This window comes from Primulina tabacum, chromosome 1 (assembly GCF_025594145.1).
Source record: "Primulina tabacum isolate GXHZ01 chromosome 1, ASM2559414v2, whole genome shotgun sequence".
NCBI lineage: Eukaryota > Viridiplantae > Streptophyta > Magnoliopsida > Lamiales > Gesneriaceae > Primulina > Primulina tabacum.
Window position 1 is genome coordinate 50,339,232 of NC_134550.1, and position 25,686 is coordinate 50,364,917.

Below are 25,686 nucleotides of genomic sequence, written 5' to 3' on the forward strand. Positions count from 1 at the left end.
ACTCATTTAACTCAAAGAGACTTTGAAATCCGCTTGACTTTTTTTCTAAAGAATTTGAAATTCATCTATGTGTTCGAGTACATGAAATAATAATTGAAATTACAAGTATCTCCCGAAAAAACTGGAGGCGTTACATGAAATATGCACCAAAAAAAGAAGGCCAGAAAGAAAAACAATTCCAGGTAACTTCCAAAATGAAGGTCAAATTCTCTCCCCTTTCATACTATACTTGCTAGTCACACGGCAAATCTATCTAAACCCAAAAATCCAAACATTTAATAATTCGAAAAATTATTAAAAATTGGGTTAATTAAATATTACCAATCAATTCTATTTTATTATTGATGACAAGCTAATTTTATTTTATTATTGATGACAAGCTATTTTTTTATATACACATATACGCATTCAAAAAACTAAATTAATTATCACAAAAACTCATGTGAGACGATCTCACAGGTCAATTTTGTGATATAGATATTCTATTTGAGTCACATGTAAAAATATTATTTTTTCACAAAAACTCATTTGAGATGGTCTCACGCATCAATTTTGTGAAACAAGTATTCCATTTGGATCACTCATGAAAAATTATTAATTTTTATGTCAAAAATTTTATTTCTTATTGTAAATATACACAACATTGACATGTCTCACTAATAAAAATATGTAATTCATTAAATAAAAATCTTCTATTTTCTGTTACTTTCTCTTTGTTTTTACTATAACAAATAATAAGGTTAAATAAAAAATAATCCGATCCGGCCGACCCAATTCTATTTCTTTTCTTTTTTTTATTATATATGATATGGGAACATAAATGATTTCGCACTTCGAGGGTGCGTAAATGCATGATTGGCAGCTGTCATCTATTCTTGTAATCTTGTTGTGCCTCGCTCGGTTGCAATCCAGGCGTAAAGGGTCGACTCGACGGAGAAGATGGCAATGGCGGAGAATTCAGCTTCTGATCAACAAGGGAATATTGAAATATCATTGAACCAGAAACGAGCTTCAAGAAAACCAAAGGGTGGAATCATCACTTTGCCATTTATCATAGGTACGCACCAATCTTGTCAGATTAATTAATATGTTATTGTTGCTCTTGAAAACTTTGTTTGTTCTCGGTTGTTTGTTTGGTTGGTTGCAGCAAACGAAGCCTTCCAAATGGTAGCAACCATTGGTTTGATGCCGAATATGATATTATACTTGATGAACGAATACAGAATGGGAGTCAAAGAAGCTAGCAACTTGATGTTTTACTGGTCTGCTGCTTCAAATTTTACTCCACTTATTGGTGCTTTCGTTGCCGACTCATTTCTTGGGCGTTTTCTTTGTATCGGAGTGGGATGCATCTTTACTTTCTTGGTAAATTCTCGTGTTTTGAGCTTTCAGCTTGGAATGAACATTGATTGTTTGGCTTTATTTTTCTCAACAATCTCTCTTCCCAAAAATTAAATGGGATTATTGCTTTTAATCCTTTATGTTTTATAAGTGATTTTGATTTTGGTCACGTCCTTGTTTCCTAATTTTAGTTTTTTCTTTCAATAGAAGTGCTTAGTGTCACACGGAAAAATTATTAAAATTATTGCAGACTATGTTGTCGGATTTTCAGTGAAATTTAATATGGTGTGTTGAGTTGATAATTTTATATAACAAATTTTTTAAAAGTATGTCTATTGTGATACGGCCTCACGAATCTTTATCTGTGAGATGGTCAATCCTACCGGTATTCACAATAAAAGTAATACTCTTAGCATAAAAAGTAATATTTTTTAATGGATGACTCAAATAAGAAATCTGTCTCACAAAATACGACTCTTATAACCGTCTCACACAAGTTTTTGTCATTTTCTAATTGGCGAAAATGTAGTTGAAATGATATAATTGAATTTATGAATTTTGAATTGGAGTGAAATTATGTATATATATGTATTTTAAAAAGTTGAACGTGGAAATGGAAATATTTGTGGAAATGATAACAAATATAGCCAAATTCATTAACATCTCATTTTCATGTTTTTGTTTTTTCAATGCCGCCATGTTGTCTCTTATCTTCACGCTTTTCAATTCATGCAGCCATTACGTTTCATAATTTTCCGAAAATATTCTATCATTTTATGATGATTTTTTAAATAACATTCGACGGAAATATTTTGACACGATTTTTGAATTGTACAGTAAACATGGATTGTTATTTTCCAAACATGAGATTTCATCTCACAAAATTCTCTCACCAAAAGAAACAAAACAAAAATTTCCATCAAAGTTATCATAATTTTGAATTCAAGCAAGTTCATTCGGCTTATTTACTTTCATTGTATCAATGTTGATGATCAGGGGATGGTTCAACTATGGCTTACAGCTATGATTTCGAGCGCAAGGCCACCACCGTGCTCTCTCTTGGCTCAGCCTTGTCATGAATCCGCAACTCCAGGACAATACGCGCTGTTGATATCCTCGTTCGGCTTAATTTCCATTGGTGGTGGTGGGATAAAGCCATGTTCTATGGCATTCGGTGCTGATCAAGTCGACAATAGAAACAATCCCAATAATGCCACGGTATTAGAACGCTACTTTGGTTGGTATTACACGTCGACTGTAGTCTCAGTTTTGATCGCTTTCACGGGTATCGTCTATGTTCAAGATCACATGGGTTGGAAAGTGGGCTTTGGAGTTCCTGCAGTCCTCATGTTTTGCTCCACGCTAGTATTTTTCCTCGCCTCTTCGATATACATCAAACACAAGGCTGACAAAAGCTTCTTCACTGGATTACTTCAAGTAATCATTGTTGCTTACAAGAATCGCAAGCTTAGCTTTCCATCGGATTACTCGAGTGGTTATCATCGTGAGAAAGCCTCGGCTTATGCATTTCCAACTGATAGATTAAGGTATCATGGCTTCAGATCTTGGTATCATTAAACTAAGAGATGTTATATATCGACCCTTTTAGCCATCTAGATAGCGTGTTGTTTATGTAGGTTTTCATGACCAAATGACTTAGATTCTGTTCGTGTAATTGTGTTCACCTTCTCTCTTCCCCATTGTTGAAATATTTTACAGTTCATTTCTTGTTTCAGGTTCTTAAACAAGGCCTGCGTCATCAAGAATCCTCAGGATACATCTTTGACCGGCATTTCTTCTAACCGGTGGGATCTGTGCACAATTGAACAAGTTGAGGAGCTGAAAGCACTCATCAAAGTCATCCCTTTATGGTCCACAGGAATCATGGTGTCCGTAAACATAAGTCAAAACTCATTTCCCTTGCTCCAGGCCAAATCAATGGATAGGCACATCGGTTCTAACTTTCAGATCCCTGCAGGCTCATTTGGGATGTTCACAATCATCGCGATAGCAATTTGGGTCATCCTATACGACCGTGCAATCATACCATTGGCATCTAAGATTACTGACAAGAAAGTCCATCTTGATCCCAAACTAAGAATGGGAATTGGGATCTTCCTCTCTTGCTTGGCCATGTTGGTTTCCGGAATCGTGGAGCGTATTCGGAAAAGAAAGGCGATCGAGCAAGGATTACTAAACAATCCAAGTGGAATCGTACACATGTCGGCTCTCTGGCTCGTGCCACAACATTGCTTTAACGGTTTAGCAGAAGCCCTGAACATGATAGGCCAAATCGAGTTTTACTACTCTGAGTTTCCAAAGAGCATGTCTAGCATCGCAACCTCCTTGTCTGGCGTCGGGATGGGCGTTGCAAACTTGTTAGCTAGTGTTATATTGAGCAATGTGGATAAGGCAACAAGGGGAGGAGGAAAAGAGAGTTGGGTTTCGAATAACATCAACAAGGGTCACTACGAGTATTACTATTGGCTTCTTGCAACTTTGACTCTCATAAATTTGTTATATTTTCTTGTTTGTAATTGGTGTTATGGACCCAGCGGTGAGAAAGTAGTGAAAACCAGCATCGAAGGGGATGGATTAGAGTAGAAAAATGTATTGTTATGATCATCGTCTACCACCGGTCCCGAGTCTAGATAAACTGAGGGCGGTTGTCATCCACCATCAGATGGCCCTTCATGGCTGAGCTTTAGTCCGAATCCAGTTAAACAAGCCGAGAGTTAGTTCGGACCCGTGGAGGCATCGAACAAGCACATCCAAGCATCTAGAGTGAGTCAATTCTTTTGTCTTGAACATATTGTTGGAATTTTCAAGCATTGAACTTCTGAAGAGATCAGCCATGAAGAATCAAGTTTTATTATTTTCACTACATCCCTATTTATGTTTTCATGTGGTCGAGAAGTTTGAATTTGAGGAATATTTTGTGGTATTATAGTTTTGATGTCTAAATATATTTAGTTGAAATATAATATGATAACACAATTACTAAAGCTGGAATTTAAAATAATAAAAGCGATTTGAAATATTTTAGAAAAAACGTAAAAACAACAAAATTATATTTGATCATGTTATTTTTAAATAAAGATATTTCCTAAATATAATTGTTTTTCGAAATCATACATTATTTTCTTCATAGAAATTTAAATAAATAATTGTATTAAACGTGATAATATTCAAGAGTTTCGCGTCTGAAACTAAAACCTGCATGTATGCAAAATTTCATTTCGCTTTGCGCAAAAGATACTCTTCTGCCTGCCAGCAGTCCCCCTCTTATCTTATACTTCTCCAGCTAGCTTTCTCTTGAGTTCCTTCTTGTTCACCTGAAATCACACACATAAGTCCGAATCTCGACGACAATCTCGGATATAAATGAAATGACCAATCGATGATTAAATCACCTTTCCCATAGCATTACGAGGCAATGATTCCCACAGTAATAAACGGGTTGGTATCTGATGAGAAAGTGATATGAGTCAAAACCACCACTTGATAACGTCGATAAACAAATGGTTATACACCGTTTTTCCGACTACTTTTGAATAGTTTACGACTGAGAAATAATCTAGATTTCTTTATATTTAGTTGCTGCAGGCATTTTGTTGATCTACCTGTTTTACCAATAAAACTTCAAAGAGGTGAACGCGTTGTGATACCTTGTATGGCGCAAGTCTCTCTTTGGCCCAGATAGAAAGTTCTCCCAAAGTTAAAGCAGGCCGGGTCTCTTCCATGTCTGTTTTTCTAAGTCCTGGATTTGGGACAATTATCGCGCACACAGCTTCTCCATAGGTTTTATCAGGGCAAACCCAGCACACAGCACTCGGAAATAATAGGATGCTGCGCAAGATAGGTCCATTGAAAGCAACAAAAAATTTCAAATTTTAACCATTATCAATCCAGGAAAATCACGGCATATATCACCTTTTTAGCTAGAAAAGTCATGAGGAAACATAATATACAGCAAACCTCTAAAAGAACTGCTTCAATTTCAAGCGCAGATAACTTGTAACCACCAACTTTCATTATATCAGCATTAGTACCTGAATGATGGCATCGGATATTTACAAAATGCTTATTTTCAAGAGCATGAGCAGTACACATCACCACCAGTTTATTTTTTTAACAGCATGTTTATGGTTTTAAAAAAAAATCACTTTGAGCATAGGATATGGACCTAGGCCCCCACAAAAACTGAGCCAACATTTGATAGTTTTGAAGAATTGAAAGTACTCACGTCCCATGATGACATAGTATCCATCATCATCGACTCTTGCAGCATCTCCAGTTTTAAAGAAGCCATCTTCGATAAATGACTGCGCAGTCACCTAGCAGATGATCATTAAGAAAGAAAAATAAGAAAAGGGAAAAAAGGATACAAGTGAAGCCATAACAAATTCCTGTCATTGGAAGATTCGGAGTATATGGTTATACAAGTTGTATAAAAGAAAGAGCTTTTTTTTTTCTGCAAAAGCAGTTTTTAGAGGTAAAATCGATCTTAGACTGGGATTTTGAAACTTCTAGAAGTACTTCAAAAAAAAAAATATTCAACTATCAAGAAGCCAAAAATTATGGCATCTAGTGCTTTGGCTTGTGCTTTTACTTCCCTCTTAAAAATATAGTATTTTGAACTATCATATCTAAAATAATATCCGTTTCTTTTTGCTTAGATGAAAACATTTAAAACTGACGTTTTTTGTTTCTGTAAGAATGACGAATAACAAAATTATCTCCTCATAATCAATAATACCTCAGGAAGTTTCCAATATTCCTTGAATAATGAAGGACTTTTAATGCAGAGCTCGCCGACCCCGTAATTACCATTACCACTACCATCTTCTACAATGATCTTGGCCTATCATTACAAGAAATAAGCCTTAATTAATTGGTTCGTGATACTATTTGAGAAGGACATGTAACAACTTTTTTTTTTTTGAATGACATGTAACAACTCTTTTAAACTTGTGTTTCACAACACTAAATTATAGTACGTCATCAAGAGTTGTCTTTCAACGAAAATAGGATCTTAATTCTCTCTCTCTCTCTCTCTCTCTCTCCATATATATATATATATATATTTTTTTTTTTTCCTTCTTATCAACCAAACAGCACCTTTTATGTAGAATCTGGCAATTAAAATTTATACTGACCTGCACACCAGGAAGTGGCTTTCCAACAGTACCTCCCTTCCGCTCACCAATCAAGGGATTAGAAAGTGCCATGACAAACTGCAAAATCAACCCGTTGAAGATATAAACGTGGAAAATCGTTTATTGAAGCTGTCGCGCCTCAAGACCGGGATAAATCGACATTCGAGGTTGTTTTACGTAACACAGAATAAAAAATAACATATAATCCTTGATAATATGCAAGATGCGTAATCACATGAAACAAAGAAAATCTTTCGAAAATTCACCAAACATGACATCATCATAAGATTATCTTGAATATATACTTACAGTATTAGCACTGAAATTAATCTCATATTTCATTGTGTTACTGATCAGTCTCTTATATATAATTCCTCTAAAAGATAAAGTCATACATCGGTTATTATTATTCACCGCATTTGGCCATAAACTTAACATGATTTTGGAAAATTTCATTTACTATATAATAGCAATTCGAACGGTTCGAAAGCAAAAATATCATATCCAAATAAACAGTTCGAAATAAAGGTCGAGTAGATCAAGTCGTATCACGAACGATCGATTTAAAGCATATATATTGGTTTTAAAAAATAAGATTCACTTACGAAATTATGCTCCAAAAACGTTGAAGGAACAAGATGAAAATTATCACCCAACCGTTGGATCGAGTTTAAACTTGGGTAGTATGTTCACAAGTGAACGATGGAGATCGAGTTTGAAAGTCTTTTGGACCAATTTATGGATGAAAAACAGTAGATATAATCTGAGCAGTTTTCTTGCGAAAACTATATACGAAAATTAAACTGTTGGATTTGGCTGAATTCAGCACATAAGATAGTATATTATGAACGGTGGAGATCGGGGTTCGGACAGAATTTTGGCCTGAAAGTATCACTCGAAAAATGGACAGAATGTTGCTCAAAACAAAACTTGCTGCTAACACAGGGCTTTAGCTCGAAAATAGTGGATTGTTTCTGCAGATTTTACTGTCTCCGTTCAGAAATGAGAGACTCATATATTTATAGGTGTGGGTAGAGAGCCAAATTACCTGATCTTTGATATCTACAATCCGAACAAGGACCTCTTTGTATTTCAGTTCCTCATTCAGATTTCTTTCGATTAGGTGTGGTCCAGCCTCAAGAATGTGACTCGGATCTTGAATGTATTTCCTCAATTGCGATACGTGGAATATGTTGTAAATCCTTGCCATATTGGGTGGTAATGTTCTGTATGCTAGTGTTCCCACTTTTTCCAAGATTTCAAATGATCCGACATATCTAGGGTTTAGTTTCTTAGGCTTAGTATAATTCCCTTAAATGGGTAAACCTTTAAATAAGCTTTATCACCGATATCGAATTCCATTCATCTTCTTTTCAGATCAACCTAATTTTTCTATCGATCTTGGGCCGCCTTGAGTCTTTCCTTGACGATCGCTACTTTGTCCACTATTTCTTGGACAAGCTCAGGTCCAGCGATGGCTTTTTCTCCTACTTCATCCCAGTACAGGGGTGATCACCATTTTCGTCCATACAAGACTTCGTATGGTGTCATTTCAATGTTGTTGTGGTAATTGTTATTGTAAGCGAATTCAATTAAGGGTAAATGTTCACTCCAGTTGCCACTAAAGTCTAGTAGGGAACATGTTCATAACATATCCTCAAGAGATCGCATAGTTCTCTCGTTTGGCCATTAGTTTGTGGTTGATAGGTTGTACTGAGAATGACCTTAGTTCTCATAGCTTCTTGAAACCTATTCCAGAAACGAGATACAAATCTTGGATCTCTATCGGACAAAATGTTTGTCGGAACTCCATGTAATCGCACAATATTATCCATGTACAAGGTAGCCAACTTGTCCAGATTATAGTTCATGAGACGTGTAGGAAGTGCGCAGATTTTGTGAGTCTATCTATAATTACTCATATCTCATCGTGACTTTGTCAGGTAAACCCATTACAAGGTCCATGTAAATATGCTCTCATTTTCATTCTGGGATTTCCAGTTGTTGAAAAAGTCTTCCAGGCCGTTGCTAGTAAGCTTTAAGCTATTGACAGACTAGAATTCTCCTACATCCCTCTTCATTCCACTCCATCCGAAATTCTTCTTTAAGTCTCTATACATCTGTGTGTTTCCAGGGTGAACCAAAAATTCGACTTGTATGCTTCGAACATTACTTCTTGTCGAAAGTTATCGATGTCAGGTACGCACAATCGTCCTTCCATCCATAGAACTCCTTTGTCGTCGATCTGAAGATCTTGAGACTTCCTTTCTTTGACTTGTTCTTTGAGTTTCATCAAAGCAAAATCTCGATCCTGAATTAGCTCAACGGTTTCTCGAAGTCATGGTTGCACAAAGAGTGAGGATAGAATCACTTTCCTCATGTTCTTCCGACCATCAATGTCTCAAGTACTTGTTCACTCAAAAATAATTAAATATGAGATAAAGACGACATATTGAACTCTTTGAAGGACTACGACTTGACGGTAAACTACCATCTCGGTAGAGCTAAAGCTTACATAAAGGTTTACCCAATGAAAGAAGTAGTTTGATTTAGTAAGGCTGAAAACTAAACCTTAAATGTGTCGGACCATTTGAAATCTTGGAGAAAGTGGGAACACTGGCATACAGACAAGAATTACCATCCAATATGTCAAGATTCCACAATCTTCGCAATTGAGGAAATACATTCAAGATCCGAGTCACATTCTTGAGGCATGACCTCTCCTAATCGAAGGAAATTTCAATGAGGAACTGAAATACGAAGAGTTCCCTATTCGGATCGTAGATACCAAGGACCAGGTATTAAGATAAAGAATCATCCCGTACATCAAGGTACAATGGTCAAATCACACTGGAAAGAACGTTACTTGGGAAATTGAATAAAAAATGTGCAAACAATATCCCAACCTATTAAAAGATCTGACGACCTCGAGTGTCGAGGATGGAACTTTCAATAAAGAGAGTGTTGTAATAACCGAGAATCATATCCCATCAATTTTCGCATGGGTACGGATACGGGTACGGGTATTGTATCGAATACGATACGGATATGGCAATCAGACAAATTTTGAAAATATAAGACATGATATGGCTATGATACTACAATTATTAAAATATTAGCCTTCAAAAAAATTATTTATATATATTTATATAAATTTAGTATTCAAAAATTAAAAATTGTAGAAATATACATATTCATATAAATATATTGTAAATAATATATATCTACATAAATATATATAATGTACAACTTCATATGAGTGATTTAAAAAGAAAAAATAAAAACTACAAAAATTCAACGACGCGGATTTTGCCGTATCCGACACGCATATTGACGTGTCGTATCCGTTTCGGATACTTCAAAAAAAAATTTAAGAGTATACGTGCCACATAGATTCCAGTTTGTTCCTTCATCGTTTTTGGAGCATAATTTCATAAATGAGCTTAAGTTTTATAATCAGTATGTAAGCTTTAAATCGATCGTTCATGACATGGCATGATTTATTCGACCTTTATTTCTAAAGGTTTATTTGGCTACGATATTTATAATTTCGAGTTGTTCATCTTGTTATTAAATATAATTGAACATCACAAGCATGTTATAAATTCAAAAGCACTATTATGATTTGATTTGAAATGGTAAAGGAAATTTTCCGAAAACATAATAAGTTATGATCCTTATGCGATGAATAATAATAAGCGATGTATGGTCTCACCCCTTAGAGAATTTACATACAGGGGATTGATAATTAACGTCATAGAATATGAGAAGAATTTCAGTATTAATACTATAAATATAAGTTCAAGATTGTGTTATGATGAAGACATGCCTGGTTTTGAAAGATTGTCTTTGTTTCCTTGATTACGCATCTTGCATATTATCAAGGATCATATGCATATTTTGTTATTTGATCGGGCCTCATTTGATGAGTATTTCACAAAATATTTATCCCTTACACTCACAACCCAAATAAGAATGAGAACAGATTGAAGATGAAATGCATTTTAGGGATGCTGATGAAGCCTCATTCGATAGAAATGAATCTTTGACCTACACTATTATTTTACTTTCGTTGTACATGATTACTACGAGATTCGTAGTTTTACGATTGTGTATTGTGAAACAACACCGAATGTCGACCCACCTCGGTCTCGAGGCATGACACAACCACAAATTAAAGACAAATGCTAACCTCTGTCATGCCATATCGTTCCAGAAGACGATGCCCGGTGATACTTTCCCATTGTTGCATAACTGGAAGAGGCAGTGCAGAAGAGCCGCACATCTAGACATCAATAGCCTAACAGTTCAACAATACGGTAGATAGCAAGAAGACAAGCATTATTGGATATGGATTCTCACAACACGATAACCATATGAGGCTAAAACAACATCCAATAACAGCCATTCCAATTTCTATTAAGATATTTAAATGTTTGACGCATCAGAGAATCACAGCAAGAGTTACCATAAGGCGCAACAGTCTAGCAGCCGAAGCCGAAGCAGCTTGCAATGCCGGATCCATAGCTTCATACCCTTGTATTAGACGAGTATAAATTGTTGGGACCTATGGCATAAAGATAATGAAAGAAAATCAAGAACTACAATTTTTTTTGGATTTAATTGACTGGGATGTCGAGAAACTATAATACAAGCAATGGAGGGAAGCAATCTAAACAAAATCATGCACGAACAGTTTCATGAGAATCATAGATCGTTGGTCTAAATTTATTGCTATTGTACAGGAGGATCCAATATGAATGTCAAAATTTATAGTGATGCTGATATCAAAGATGAAGCTTACTCCAGTGAATACAGTAATGGCATCATTGGATTTAGTTTGATCACTAGGATAAGATTCTCGCCATCTTTGCCAGACTCCCCTCACGCTGAATTTTGGCATGAATTCAACCTGTTGAAACACAAATACTTAGAAGACCGTTGATCAGACTGATGCCGATGAACCAAACTTGTAGAATAATTAGCACAAATGATGCCTTCTTTAAGGAACTTCGCGAGTGCGGAGTGGAGCTTAGGGAGTTACCGTTGAACCAGCATAGAGAGGGGCGAGCAAAGCATTGTAAAGGCCATGCACATGTATGGAGGAAGTTAAGAGAAACACGATATATAAATTTTCAAGATAAAATGTCATAGGAATTAATACACTACACAATGCTCAAAAGAGCAACACGCCTATATGGATATGATGCAGAGGTAGACAATGCAAGAATTGATCGGTTGAAGTGTATCTCCAAGCACCTGACAACATTTGAGCCTGAAATAATGACAAATTTTCAGTTATGAACAACTTGAAATTTCATGTGAACATGAAAGAATGAGATGCTAAAAATCCAGTTTCAACCGCAAGAACTGCCAATCCAAGTGATAAACCTGATTTTTTTAAAGGAATAACATTGCAAATTTATAGCAGTAAACAATATCAGAAACCAAAGAAAGAAAAAGATCAATCTACAACAGCAGATTTCATATGCGTATTATATTGTTTGGCGAACTAATTTATATTGACTGCCTGAATGGCAGGAACGACCACAAGGAAAATCACGTGTAGCAAGTACCTGTGATAAGACACCTTTGTGTGTGTGCACAGCTCCTTTAGGTTTACCAGTTGTTCCACTGGTGTATATAATCAGTGCTGGGTCGTCACCTACATTAAAACATCAAAGTATGACAAGATAATGCCACCAAGCTGAATAGGAAAAACAAAAAAACAAATGTGATAGAAAATCTCCAGGATACAAAAATCCATTCCAGATTTCACTACCCTGAAAAGATTTATTACCTTTTATGTCCCCATTCGTTGTGAGCTCAAGTTCAGTTGATACCGTGTTTATGTTGGGAACAGGAGGAAGAATAAATAACTGTGAAGAAGTTTTAGCTGCAACACCTTTAACAAGATCTTGATGATCTTCAGTACTCAGAATCATCACAATATCCTAAATAAAAATGAAATTCATAAGATTAAAATATAAAAAACTACATCACATCTAGAGGTTCTATATTACTTTCTAAGTTGATGACATATATGTATCTATACAAAATAACACATATTGTTTCAAAACACAAGAGTATTAAACTCAAGTTGATAGCATGCATTTGCTTTGCATAGAGTAGGTCTATGCCATTCAAAATAAAAGAGGTCTTCCCAAGGGATGTGAACTGATAACAATGTTAAGCAAATCACGATGTGAAATTCAGGGAAACGAACCGAATCATTTATCACATGCAGTAGCTCAGCTTCAGGGTAGCTGAGAGCGAGAGGGACTGCGACACCTCCACTGAGCCATGTACCAAGTACTCCAGCAACAAATTCAGCTGAAGGTTTAGCAACAATCCCTACCCTTGCTCCAGCAAGATTTTTTTTTTCATTGACATCAATTACCTACAAAGTATAAATTCATGTGATTCTATGGTCGGCTTTTCATAAAGAATATGAAGCTTAAATACTTAAAAAATTTAATGGTTTTCCATCCTCAAGAAATGCCAAAATTTATCAAATGTTGATACCAACTCAAAGGGAGAAGAATTCATCATGCAATAAGGATATAAAGATTGTAAGCCATTTTAAAACGCAGAATTCAAGATTTAGCCACATGACAAAACAAAAAGACAAACAAGTCCATCAGTGAATTCAAGTAATGTTTAATGTAAAACATGCTATAATTAAAATGGGATCCAAAATTCCAGTATTAATTCAATAAATGCCAAAACAAGAACCCATTCCAGAAAACCTTAACAAAAGATGCACTTGTACTGAATCATTGCTTCTGTTCCTAACTGATATCAAAACACTACTCACTACCGCTTCAATGCAGTTTAAGCAACAGTACATGCTACAGCTTAAACCTAGTGAAACATATAAGACTAAAAGATGCCTCATCTTACAGTCTTCAGATCAGCTTTGCGTAACAAACTAGATATCATCCTAGCAGATGAGATTAGTTGATGATAACTGTAATTTTGTTGATCAGCTCTAATTGCAATACTCCCCGGCGAAGTAGATTCTCTTCTGGCAACTGCCTCAACGAGCTCCATACTTGTACTATGATGTGTATCTGTATGATAAGATCAGACAAGCAAAACTAAAAATCACGCAATCTTAGTACCTTGTGCATTCTATACCTTCAAACCCAATAAGAAATACATAATTAAATCAGAATAAGGCAAAATATAATATTACCAACTTAAAAAGGCCTCAAAAACTTCTCCACGTTGCGAATAATCAACTCCTAATGATAATATCCTTCGATAACAAATGAAAATGCCTAACTACCTAGATAAACACGTTTATCAAATAACCACACTGGGCCGATAAAACATCTTAGTTGATCAGAAATGTAAAAGAGAAACGTGGAAGAGACATACAGAAGAGACATAAACAATAACCTTTGATTCTTAAAGAAACATAAGGATAAGTATAGGATGAAATGGGATGTTATGTAAATATCATCTTCATCCCATGCATGTTTAGACAAGATTAGGTGTTATATCTTCGAATAGGGTCAATATAGACATATCCAAGTTTCATGTGATCAAAAAAGTTCAACTAATCAAAGTGCTTGGGAAATATTTAGTCAATATTTGAAGGAAGCTCAAGTCCAAAGTTAACATTTTCGAACCAAATGTAGATCTAGAAATCAAACCAAGTCCAGGAGAAATAGGATAACATATTTTTCAAATTATTTGCATATGTAAAGAAGCAAGCAATTTACACAGTCACTAATCCACTTCCAATACCTTAACAAAGCCAAACTATAATCCACTTCCACTAATTAATTGCCCCAGCCATATATGAAACAAGATTTATTTTTGCTGCCATTCATGGATTCACATTTCAAGTTCTGAACTTATATTCAAACTAAATAAACTCATATGCTATATAAGCCACAAGAACCTTTCAGATAATTGAAGGTAATAAGATCCAAAAAACACAAGACTTGCAACATTCAAACGACAATGCAAAATCAAAACCATCCGAAATGCACATAGTTACCTCAATTAGCAACCTTCAGCAACAAAAACCAATTCCGCTGATGAATTAATTTTTTTTCTCAAAACCCGTTTCAGCGCCACACCATGATTTAAAGTTCCAACTAATTTCTAGTCAAAATGAATACTACAAATCCTTACACCATAAAACAAAGTCCAAGAAATGCATACCAGAACTAAAGAACCGAGAAGGAAAGGAACCGAAGTCTGGTAACTTGAGAGAAAAAACAGAGAGAAAACACAGGAATCCCAATCCCGAACAGGAAGGACGAGATCCTAGGCAACAGGTACAAGTTAAATATGATAAGGATTGTTGTCTGGTCACATGATTAATGGCCTTAAATATGCGCATGGTTAGGTGGGGAGCTCGCGCGGTGACCCTCCAAAGCCTCAACTTTCCACCCAAAATAACAGTATAAATTAATACAAGTACTAGAGTGAAATTATAGTATATTTTGGGTGTATCAGTGATTTTTTTGGCTGCGTGGAAGACTGGAATTCACATCGTGGGCTCCGCCTCTCATTCAAATTGTGGGGATGGTAGGTCGCAATGACGAAGGACGGGTGACAGCAAAGGTGGTAGTTGAGTCCATCATTTCATTGTTTTTAATATTTTATCACAATCTCGTGTGTTCTGATTTCAAGAGATTTATTTTTAATATTTTAAAAATAGATTATTCTTTTACTCCCGCATAATTATAGTATGTAAATCATTTTAACCACTATATGTGATAGACTTGCCTGAAAAATGCAAGTAAGGATAATTGAAAACATGATAATTAGAAAAATATATTTTATTGGTCATTGTCGTTCAGTTCCATCGGATAAATAACGAGTGAAATTCGAGAGATTCAGGTTAACTTTTGTCTTGATTTGATGGAGAAAGACCTGATTCAGCCCTAGATATTGGTCTCTTTCCCGATTTAGTCCCAAATGTTTTGGCTTAAATAGTTTAGTGCTAAATGTTTACAAAATTTGACCTTGTTGGTCCTTCCATCAATTAAATTATTAAAATTAACGACACACATGACATGTGATGAGAAAAGAACGCCTGGTTTAGTCTCAGATATTTGGTCTCAAATGTTTCGTTGTTCCCGATTTAGTCCTTAACGTTTACAAATTTTGTCCTAGTTGGTCCTTCTATCAATTTAATAGTTAAAACTAACGGAAAGCATGACATGTAATGGAAAAAGACCTAGTTTAGTTTCATACGTTTGACATCTTTCCCTGTTTAGTCTCAAATATTTCGGTGTTCTTGGTTTAGTCCTAAACTTTTACAAATTTTAACCAATTTGGTCATTTCGTCAATTTAATGGTTAGAACTAACGATAGACATGACATATGACTGTCACGCTCCTAATATTATCAAAACCCAGCCCTAATTTCCCGAGGGACAAATTTTTTTTTCTTTCTTTATGCCATCACATTCGAAATTTGGCTCAACCTTGAGAAAGAAATCGATGATGTTGCAAACAACTAATCTCTAGCAGGTAACTCCAACTTTCTCCTCTCACGATAACGAGATTTTCTTCTTCCTAGATTTTGACATTTCTATAGTACTTTAGTTTAAGTATTTAAAAAAAACGTTTTTTCCGTATTTGTTTTGTTATTTCGTTGGATTTTGTGTTCTTGTTCATTGAAATTTTTTTTACCTTGCCATTGAGTTTTTTAAGAATTAAGGTTTCGATTTTGATGGTTTTTTATAATTTCGATTTTTATGAAAAAATTTAGCAATAAATTAAAGAGTAGGTCTCTTGTGAGACGGTCTCACGAATTTTTATCTGTGAGATGGGTCAACCCTACCGATATTCACAATAAAAAGTAATACTCTTAGCATAAAAAGTAATACTTTTTCATGGATGACCCAAATAAGATATATGTCTCACAAAATACGATCCGTGAGACCGTCTCACACAAGTTTTTGCCATTAAATAAATGTTTGTTGTCGTTGATGTTGATTAAAGTTCTCCATTTTCAGATAGAATAGAATTTTCGACTGCATAATATGATGAGCTTTCTTTATTTGAACAGTAAATTAACCATATTATGTTTCAAATGATTTTTAATTATTTCACTTTATAGTCTAATAGTATAATTATACTCAAAGTTTTCTAACGGTCGAAAAATTTTTCAACAATCATTTGTATCATTTCTTGACATAATGACATTGTCAACTTCCCTTCATCGTACATTGTTTTAAATGTTCATTTATTGCTTCTTTGTTTTTATGGATTTGATTATTTTAGCTTCTGAAATGTTGATTGAATCTTGATATTTTAGAAAGTATTCATGTCAATCGGGAGTCGGTAAGATAATGTGCATGACATTTTATTTGATAGCATCAAATAGCTTGAGTTTATTGTATCCATATTTATCTGCTAATATCTAATTGGTTGGAATGCGGTTAGAGTTTAACGGTTTGACTATGAAACTTCTTCGATAAATCGGTCCGCTTATAAGCAAATCTAAGTGATGATCTACTGATGATGTCTGTAGTTTGAGCTTCTGATTAAGTGGTGAGCGTCTTAACTTGTCCAACGGCTAGAAACTTATAAATACATAATAACAACAGTTGAGCTTGAAATAATTCGTTGTTTTTATCATTAATAAAACTGAGGGCATTTGTTAGACTAACATTATAATCTTCTTAGTAATTACTAAATAACCATAAGAATAATTATTATCGTACATAAGGTTGCATGAACTTATGTTTTCAATATAGATGATATCTACAATTAATGATTATATGCTGAGAAATGTTGTCTGTTACATAAGGTTTTGTTTATTGGGTTATATTACATGAATTTGTCTTTAGTGAAAGGTATCACATATCTATATATGTGAAATGAGTCAATCATATTCATATCTGCAATTAAAAATAATAATTTTTTATGAGATGGATCGGGTCAGAAACTCGTCTCATACAATTAACTCGTGAGACGGTCTCATAAGAGTTTTTGTGATATTACATATATTTACTATGACAATTTTGTAAGTAGTTATAAAATTGCATGTAGCAATTACTGTTAGAAAATTTGCTAAAACCAGTAGCGTAGAAACGAATTTGTAGAGATAAAGCAATAACCGAAACAATTGTGATGTTTAAAGTATGACTATTGTGTAAAAAAAAGCAAAATCAAACCGAGGCCTGTAGCATGTACAGTTTTCTTAAAACAGATTTAGACTCTTAAATTCAAAAACCTTCAAAGAGGTTAAGCCTGCAAAACTTTTTGAAATCTATGAACAAATTATGTTTTCACATTCACAGGGTATGCTCTCTATTACCAGTAAAATAATCTAGTTCTTTGGAGCTTTTATGGAATAACTACTGATTTCAACGTCAGAGTGTTTTCGTCGACCAACCTCGGAGTCACTCACTTCGTTTTGCAATGCAGATAACAACCCACAAAGTTTACTCTTCGGATATTATGGTAATATCATTTTTTGACTACATCAATAATGTTTCGACCTTCGTGGTGTGTAATAACGTCTATATGTTTGCCTTTGTTTGCTAACCTTAACTTCAATTTCCTGTTTTCAGACTTCGAAATTAGGTGACCCCAAAGTTCATACTCCAATGACAGACCACAAATTTGTTTACTTTGGAAAATATTTTATTTTCTGAAATATAATTATTGTAAGATGCATGGAAAATACTCGAAAATAGCCTATTCGTTGGGCTATACTCACTCTGGGGATCGAAACTAAAAGAATTTTGTTTAGTCCATTTGCCAATGTTCATACAAAAACCTATTAAACGCAAAGGTGAATAATTTTACTCTGAAAAATCTTTCATAGTTGATCACAAAACTCAATAATTTATAGCATGAATTATATTCTTCCCCGCTCACCCATATCATAATAATGAGTAGGTCTCTTATGAGACGGTCTCACGAATTTTTATCTGTGAGACGGGTCAATCCTAACGATAATATTTACAATAAAAAGTAATACTCTTAGCATAAAAAGTAATACTTTTTCATGGATGACCCAAATAAGATATATGTCTCATAAAATACGACATGTGAGACCATCTCACACAAGTTTTTGCCCATAATAATAATTCATGTATAAGTATAAATTCCTTGAATAGCTCCTAATTTAGTTGGGTTTTTTAAACACGGATTTTCAAAAACGCTGACAATTCAACGGAAAAGTTGATCCAAGTCACTCTGAATCAAATCAAAAGTATTCTTGTGTAATTTATTTATTTGGACTGTGCACGATAGAAGATCCAAACTCTAAATTTAACTTACAATACTATTTCTTCAAATTTGTAATTTCATCTATTCAATACACAAAATTTGTTTGAACAATTAACTATAAACTCAAGAACATTCCTGCCCACTTGTTTCAATCAATTTAACAATGAAAATAATAAGATGGTAGTAGGAAATGAACAGAACAGGACATGAGAATCTGTCCAGCAAATAATGATGCATCAAGTAGAGTGAAACCATGACAATTATTAACAATAAAAATACATTTCCTTAGACTGAAGCATGTTCTTTACTGACTCGCCCCACTTCTTCAAATTATCATTCACGATTAGAACTACGGAAATTTCATGGCTTAACATCCATCCAACGAGGTTCCAGGAGATATATCATCAAATTACCGTTGCAGCAACCTTCTCAACCAAGAAACTGGAGTTCTTTCTGAAGGGGGTGGTGTGAGAATCTCCAGCATGGTTTCTTTCTCCTTTGGAGTTAATGGGACTCCTCTCACAAGGTTTAAGGCCATAATGTGTACATTATTCTTTTGCCTGTATTTCTTGTAACCCCATATGCCTCCGGCAGCACCAGCAATCAAAAGCTGTTACCATCATTTCATCGATATTCTGATGTTAGTGCAAGTTACCAAGATATTTACAATTAAAATCTGATCAGGTACACTAGCATCTTTAACTAACCGGTGACAGCCAAAGAGCAGCAGTTTGCATATCAAACTTTGGTGCATAAAGCACAGTCTCGCCAAAATCATCCTCGAGTTTCTTGTAAATATCTTTATCAGATTTCCCTCCCCGAATTTCATCTCGGATCAACTAATTCAGAAACACGAGATATCAGTGTGAACGTCTCCATATCAAAGAGTGATCAAGAAATATAAAACTTTGCAGAAGTTCAAATTTTTAATTAGCCCAACAGTAACTTCAGATGTATACAGCACATACTCTCTTGCCAGAGTTAAGAGCCAAATACAAAATGCATCCTCAAACTAGATTTCTTGCGAGAAATAAGAACAAGATACAAAATTCACCAGATGAAGCAGAGGCCATAAAAATTCTACTAATATATTCTTCCCCATTGCCCAAGGCATCGACCACTTTAACTATCAGCCATTTCATATGTGATTCCAAGAAACATAAGTCGTCAAGTGTTATCAGCCAAAAACATGTCGCTTCAATCTTCATCAAAATTTCACCAGACTTTGGTTTCAGATATATATCACACTTCACATCCTCTAACAACAGTGATCCAACATCAAACACCGGCGTTTTTTTAAAAAAATCTTTAGCGCATTTCACAAAATTTCAAAAGGAACAAAGCCCGCACCTTACGCAGAAGAATTGCTATGTCTGCTTGAGAATCTTCAATAGACTGGCTGCCACACTCAGTGCACCTCACATTATGACTTATGTTTCTTGCTCGCGCTTCCACTATTCGCTCCTGCCTCACTTCATCCTCTTTGGTCTCCATCAATCTCCGCTCAAAATCAGCAAACAAATATATTTTGCAGCTCCAGAACAATTACACTAGAATCCCAAAAGAGGAGCATAGACCAATGATCTAAAAATGTAATAGTATTATCATTAATTTTCATGTAAGCATTTTATCAAACAGGTTGGGTACCCCCAGCTCCCCCAGAGGTCTACAGACCTTAGCACAGCGTTAAAATTACCTGAATCGACGTATGGAGAGATTGAATCGATTAACTACTGTCCTCTCTCTCAGCGTGTTCGACTTCTGTCATCTCATCAAACAAACTGCAGAGCTCACTACTGAATCGTAACGAGCCTTCCAGTCTCGCCAATAATGATAATCTGAAAATTTAAAATCTCCTTATTAATTTTTTTTAAGTATTAATCACGTTTCCCTCCTTCAAGTTTTCTATTATTACAAAAAAATCTGATTAATTTTAAAAATTATGACTTCCTCCATTCAATTAAAATATAACAAAATTAGAAATATCTATTAAATTCTCAAAAACAATTCATAAAAAATAATCAAACAATAAAAAAGTTGAAAATTTAGTTATCCTATTATTTCATGTTTTCATATGTTTTTTAAAGAAGATTATAATAACTGAAAAATATATATGCATACACATTTAGTGGCTCACGATGGTGATATGTGATATGTCATCACAGATGGTCTAACGAAGATCTTAAAAATCAATCTAATCGTTGCAGTATCTGATGGTATTCCAAAGATGGTGGAAAATCACTAGTTCGAGACGGGTGAGGATAAGAATAAAACCAACCTCGACAATGTAGCCAAAGATATCCTCACAAGATTTTGGACAAGAACATGTTCGGTAAAATTAATACTTGTTCTACAACCAAAGAGATTTGAGAAAAGCTGATCCAACTCTGTGAGGACAATAACCAGATCAAGGAGAACATCAGAACAAGCTAACTATTGCTATCTACAAGATCGATAACGCCAAAATGAAGCTTGACGAATCTCTACATGAGTTTGATGGATGGTTTAATAGTATGATTAGTATCATTATTGAACTTCCATATCTCGATAAGTAATATTCTAACCGTGAGATTTCTTTGAAGGTGATGAGAACACTTACCAGAGAATGAGATGTAAAGATAGTGGCCATGAGGGAGTCCAAAGACCTCAACAAATTAGCGATTATGATTTGTTTGCTGGCTTGAAAGCTTACGTGTTTGAGTTGGGGATCAAGACAGAAGAGGAGTCATCTATTCCTCAACCAACAAAAGCTCTAGCCGCCACAACATCAACACCAATCGTTAATAAAGAAATCTCTAGCAGAAAATATGCTAACCAGATAAGCAATGAGGCTATGTTCTTATTTATTAAGAAATTTGACAAATTTATGAAGAAAAATCCGTCCAAATTCAGTTCTTATCATAAAAAATACCAAGGTAATGAAAATCAAGCTTGTTTCAACCGTGAGAAACAAAACAATTTCATTGAAAATTGTAATAAATCAAATAAATATGAAAAAAACCATTTGAGATGCTGCAGCCCAAACATGAAAGAAGATCTTTAATAAATAATAAATATCAAAGAGTGCTTATTGCTTGAGGAGAGCAAAAGAAAATGGGCCAATTCAGATTCAAAACAATCCAATTTGGGGACTTCATCAAGTGAAAGTGATGACAAGAAAGTCCACTATCTCATGATAGATGTTGAGCCGAAGACTTCTGAAATTGAGCTGGAAACTACCGATGACATGATATTTATTTTTTACTCAATTGTATTTACACGTGAGGATCTTGTCACATCACTGCACGAAACCAATGCATGCATATGTCAATAATTAATAACAGTCTTTTATTTGGGATGGTTCCTCCATCACAAGCGTCCAACAATTATTTAAAAAAAATTAAGCAAGTCACGCTTATTCAATTGGCGTGGCGTGACTTGTTTTTTTTACAAAAAAAAAAAATTTATTCAACTCATGCCCAATTAATTGGCGTAACTTGCTTTAAAAAATATATATTATGCAAGTTACGCCATGTCATTAGGCGTGACTTGAATTTAAAAAAAAATTTGCAAGTCACGTCTTTTCAAGAAGCGTGAAACATTACTTTCAGAAAACACTTTTTTCTTACTTTATTTTATTAAAATATTTAAAATTTTGATGTGAACAGTTAAAAAGCTCGTTTTTAAAGTGGGATCAAAAAATTATATTTACCTGAGTGAATAGGATATTCCAACCACATTTTCTAGAAAATGAAAAAAAATAAGTTGTTTAGTTCTTTTATAATTAACTGTATTTATACTTGCCATATGTATAGCTAAAATTAAAATTTCCTATGATAAAAAGTCTAGAGTGCCAAAGATTTTTCATAGATACTTGCAAAGTATTTGTGCAATTTTTTTTCATGAAACTACTAAACTAGCATTTAAAATTACTTAAATAACCTCGGAAAGGTACCGGAAAAGATAACGAAGCCCATGAAACCAAAGAAATAACTAAGAAACACTGGGACATTTTCGTAAACTCACAAATCAACTCCAATTTTTTTATGAACTTATTATTATTATTATTAATTATTACTAATCTAATATAGAAAATGACCTGAACAACTTCAAAAAGATGTTACAAAATACAATCAACCCCGTGAAACCCCAAAAATAACTAAAAAATGAACATTTTCGTAAACTCACAAATCAACTCCTACTTTTATAAATAAACAATAGAGATATAGAATAGATATAGATAGATAATTAGATAGAGATAGACTATAATATAATAAGTATACAGATAGATAAATTATTCTCAGATTGTATATTATGTGTTGTCTAATATTTACTAAATAAGCGATGGTGTGTACTTGCATTATAATAAACTGTCAAATTATAAATTGACATGATCAATGAGCTTCCAATATTGTTTTTATTTAACTTCTATAATATAAATTAAAAAACTTAATCTTTTTTAGCTATATAAAATCTATCAATTCCTTACAATATTCTCATAAAACTTGTGTCGACATACTCATACATAGTGTTTTTATTATTATAGTATACTATTTTACTATTTTATTATACTATAATTGCATTGTTTGTTCTTATTTTAGCAGTGAATTTTTTAATTTTCAATTTGAAAATATTTGTAAAAAAAAATTATTTTTTTGAAAAAACATTATTGTTGTCAGAACTAGTATTTTATCCATATGATACACGCATGGAGTGCTATTTTATATAATTAATTATTAAAATTAGTAAGTACTATCATTTGAATAATTATTAAAATTATTGATTGATATGTAGGTTCGAGTGCTTGTTGCTTTGCTAAAAGTTTGCAACTCAAATCTTTTAAACCATACATCAGCTCAAACTCCACGTTTCGGGACAATTATTGCACCAAACAATATGTTCCCCAATAATTGCACTTCTTGTAGTCAGTGAGAATCGAACCAGGACATTAACTATGATATCAATTGTAAGACCAAGCGATTGTTGTTTTATCAAAAATTATAGTTGATTGTAACGATGCAATTCAAATCTTTTAAAATATACAGTAGCTCAAGTACAATATTTCAATTGTTCTACACAGTAAAGATAATTATTGCATCCAACATAATATAATATTATATTTAAATTTTAAATATTATATATATAAATTTATATCATTTGAGATGACGCTTATATCATTTGACACTTAAATGTGGATAACAATATTATGTCGTTATATTAACCTATTTATCTTAACTGAATGTAACCATTACTAATAAAAAATAGAAAAATATATTTAAAACTCATATATTATTTATTCTATAAATTTTTTAACAATAAAAAAATATTTTTCAAAAATTCAAAAAATTTCAATCTAATAAATTTTAATTATTTTTTAGAATTTGTTAAGACGACATTCTTTTAAAAAGTTAGAAAAATTAATGTTATATTAAAAAATTATTTTACTTAGTTTGATAGAGATTAGTGCTAAGAAAAAATTTATATCTAAGTTTTGGTGATCAATAACTAAACTGATCTAACTCAAGCTCGTATTAATGCAGACTATTAAAATAAATCGACAGATCAAGTTGTTCAACTATTTTGATCTAACATAGTTTATTCATCAGCACAACTTAAACCAAGCTACTCGAACAGAACATATCAACTTGAAGACTAGTCTGTCAAATATTCTCGGTGTTGATTACTCATTCACCTAGTATCCAAAGAATTTGAAAGAGCTAACACTATATCTCAAAAATCAATAAAGACACGTGGCTATATCTGCATAAATATTGGCTACACAATACATTTGTGAGTATCAGATATATTTATTGTCGTTAAGGACCAGCAACTATAAATAAGAAATGCATCAAGACTGAAGAGCTCTCGAAAAACTACTATTGTTTTTTCAATCTTCATCAAGCATTCAAATCGCACATTATCTCTTAACAAACTCTTGTTTAAGCTATTCTAGCACGTACTCAGTTTCTCATCAGATCGATTAAGGATCAATATTGTAAACTTTGTATTCTCACTTATTTTTTACACACGAATGTTGTATTGCGAGAATCAATTGTAAATGTTAGAAGCATGTTTCTGAACATGTCAAATTGAAGAAATAATATTAGGAGTTTCAGGTCATTAGGGTTGTGGATTCGAGCTGAAATGTATTTGTACAAATCATTGTATTAATAAATCTTCTAGTAGAATCCTTCTGGAAACATAAAAAAGGGAGACATAGAAGCTTAACTTTCAAACTTCCAGAAACAACTTCTTGCTTCTTTATTTTTTACTATTTACTTGAGCGGCTAAGTTTATCATATGTGTAAGATCGAGTGTTTACCGCTTTACCAAAAGCTGTAGCTAGTAGTAATGGTGCAACTCAAATCTTTTAAACCGCACAGCAGCTCAAGCACCGCGATTCGATCGCTCTACCAAACAGGGACAATTATTGCACCCAACAATATGTGATGATAAGTGAATTGAAATAAATCGAGTTGTTGCTTTTATATCATATTCACTAAGTAATCTGAGCAATTTTTTCACTTAGAATACGTTTCTAGTTTACATAACAGTTAATTCACTCCCTCTAAATGATTATCTTCAAGCCCCTTAATTTAAATTTCATAATTTTGTAAACCCATATTTTAATTCTAAAACCAACAACGTCAATTTGTAAGAAATATGAAAGCATTACAACATTAACAATTTAAATAATCTACGGGCATAAGATCTTAATTCCATTGATAGATTAATTTATATGTAGTATGCACCGTAGCTAAAAATAAATAATACTTTAATAATTTCAATTTCGTAGGAATTTTGCGAACCTACTAAGCTAGCATCGATTAATTTCTTTGTACCTTAAAAAAAATTTTGTTAATAATTTCAATTTCCTATTATAGACCTACTAAGTTAGCATATAAAATGACTTGAACAACCTTAGGAAAGTACCGAAAAAGACAACCAAGCCTATGAAACCCAAAAAATAACTAGGAAACATAAATATATTTTTG

At 33.6% G+C, this 25,686-nt stretch overlaps 3 protein-coding genes across 4 annotated transcripts; 1 reads left to right on the forward strand and 2 right to left on the reverse strand.

Moving 5' to 3' along the window:
• The first annotated feature begins 826 nt into the window (after positions 1-826).
• LOC142519316 (protein NRT1/ PTR FAMILY 1.2-like) lies at positions 827-4,251 on the forward strand. The gene is made up of 4 exons (XM_075622296.1): positions 827-1,057; positions 1,148-1,365; positions 2,338-2,888; positions 3,078-4,251. Exons 1-4 carry the CDS (start codon positions 940-942, stop codon positions 3,943-3,945), a joined length of 1,755 nt encoding a protein of 584 aa, XP_075478411.1. The 5' UTR covers positions 827-939; the 3' UTR covers positions 3,946-4,251.
• A 144-nt stretch (positions 4,252-4,395) lies between these two features.
• Positions 4,396-14,978, reverse strand: LOC142546452 (putative CoA ligase CCL8). Its single transcript, XM_075654180.1, is given in 18 exon segments — positions 4,396-4,676; positions 4,755-4,808; positions 5,010-5,153; positions 5,155-5,190; positions 5,320-5,393; positions 5,588-5,678; positions 6,101-6,205; positions 6,501-6,578; positions 10,693-10,785; positions 10,969-11,067; positions 11,305-11,412; positions 11,545-11,595; positions 11,704-11,775; positions 12,077-12,165; positions 12,301-12,454; positions 12,727-12,900; positions 13,404-13,573; positions 14,679-14,978. Coding segments are annotated over 18 exon segments (1,818 nt in total). The 5' UTR covers positions 14,860-14,978; the 3' UTR covers positions 4,396-4,631.
• Positions 14,979-18,830: 3,852 nt separating this feature from the next.
• LOC142519324 (cytochrome c-type biogenesis CcmH-like mitochondrial protein) lies at positions 18,831-20,579 on the reverse strand. 2 transcript variants are annotated; one of them, XM_075622309.1, is made up of 4 exons: positions 20,409-20,579; positions 20,063-20,262; positions 19,420-19,551; positions 18,831-19,322 (listed from the first exon to the last, which is right to left on the reverse strand). In XM_075622309.1, exons 2-4 carry the CDS (start codon positions 20,204-20,206, stop codon positions 19,122-19,124), a joined length of 477 nt encoding a protein of 158 aa, XP_075478424.1. In that variant the 5' UTR covers positions 20,207-20,262; positions 20,409-20,579; the 3' UTR covers positions 18,831-19,121. The 2 variants fall into 2 exon arrangements, with proteins under 2 accessions (XP_075478424.1, XP_075478432.1); XM_075622317.1 differs by having other exon boundaries at positions 20,063-20,296; positions 20,409-20,577.
• Positions 20,580-25,686: the final 5,107 nt, after the last annotated feature.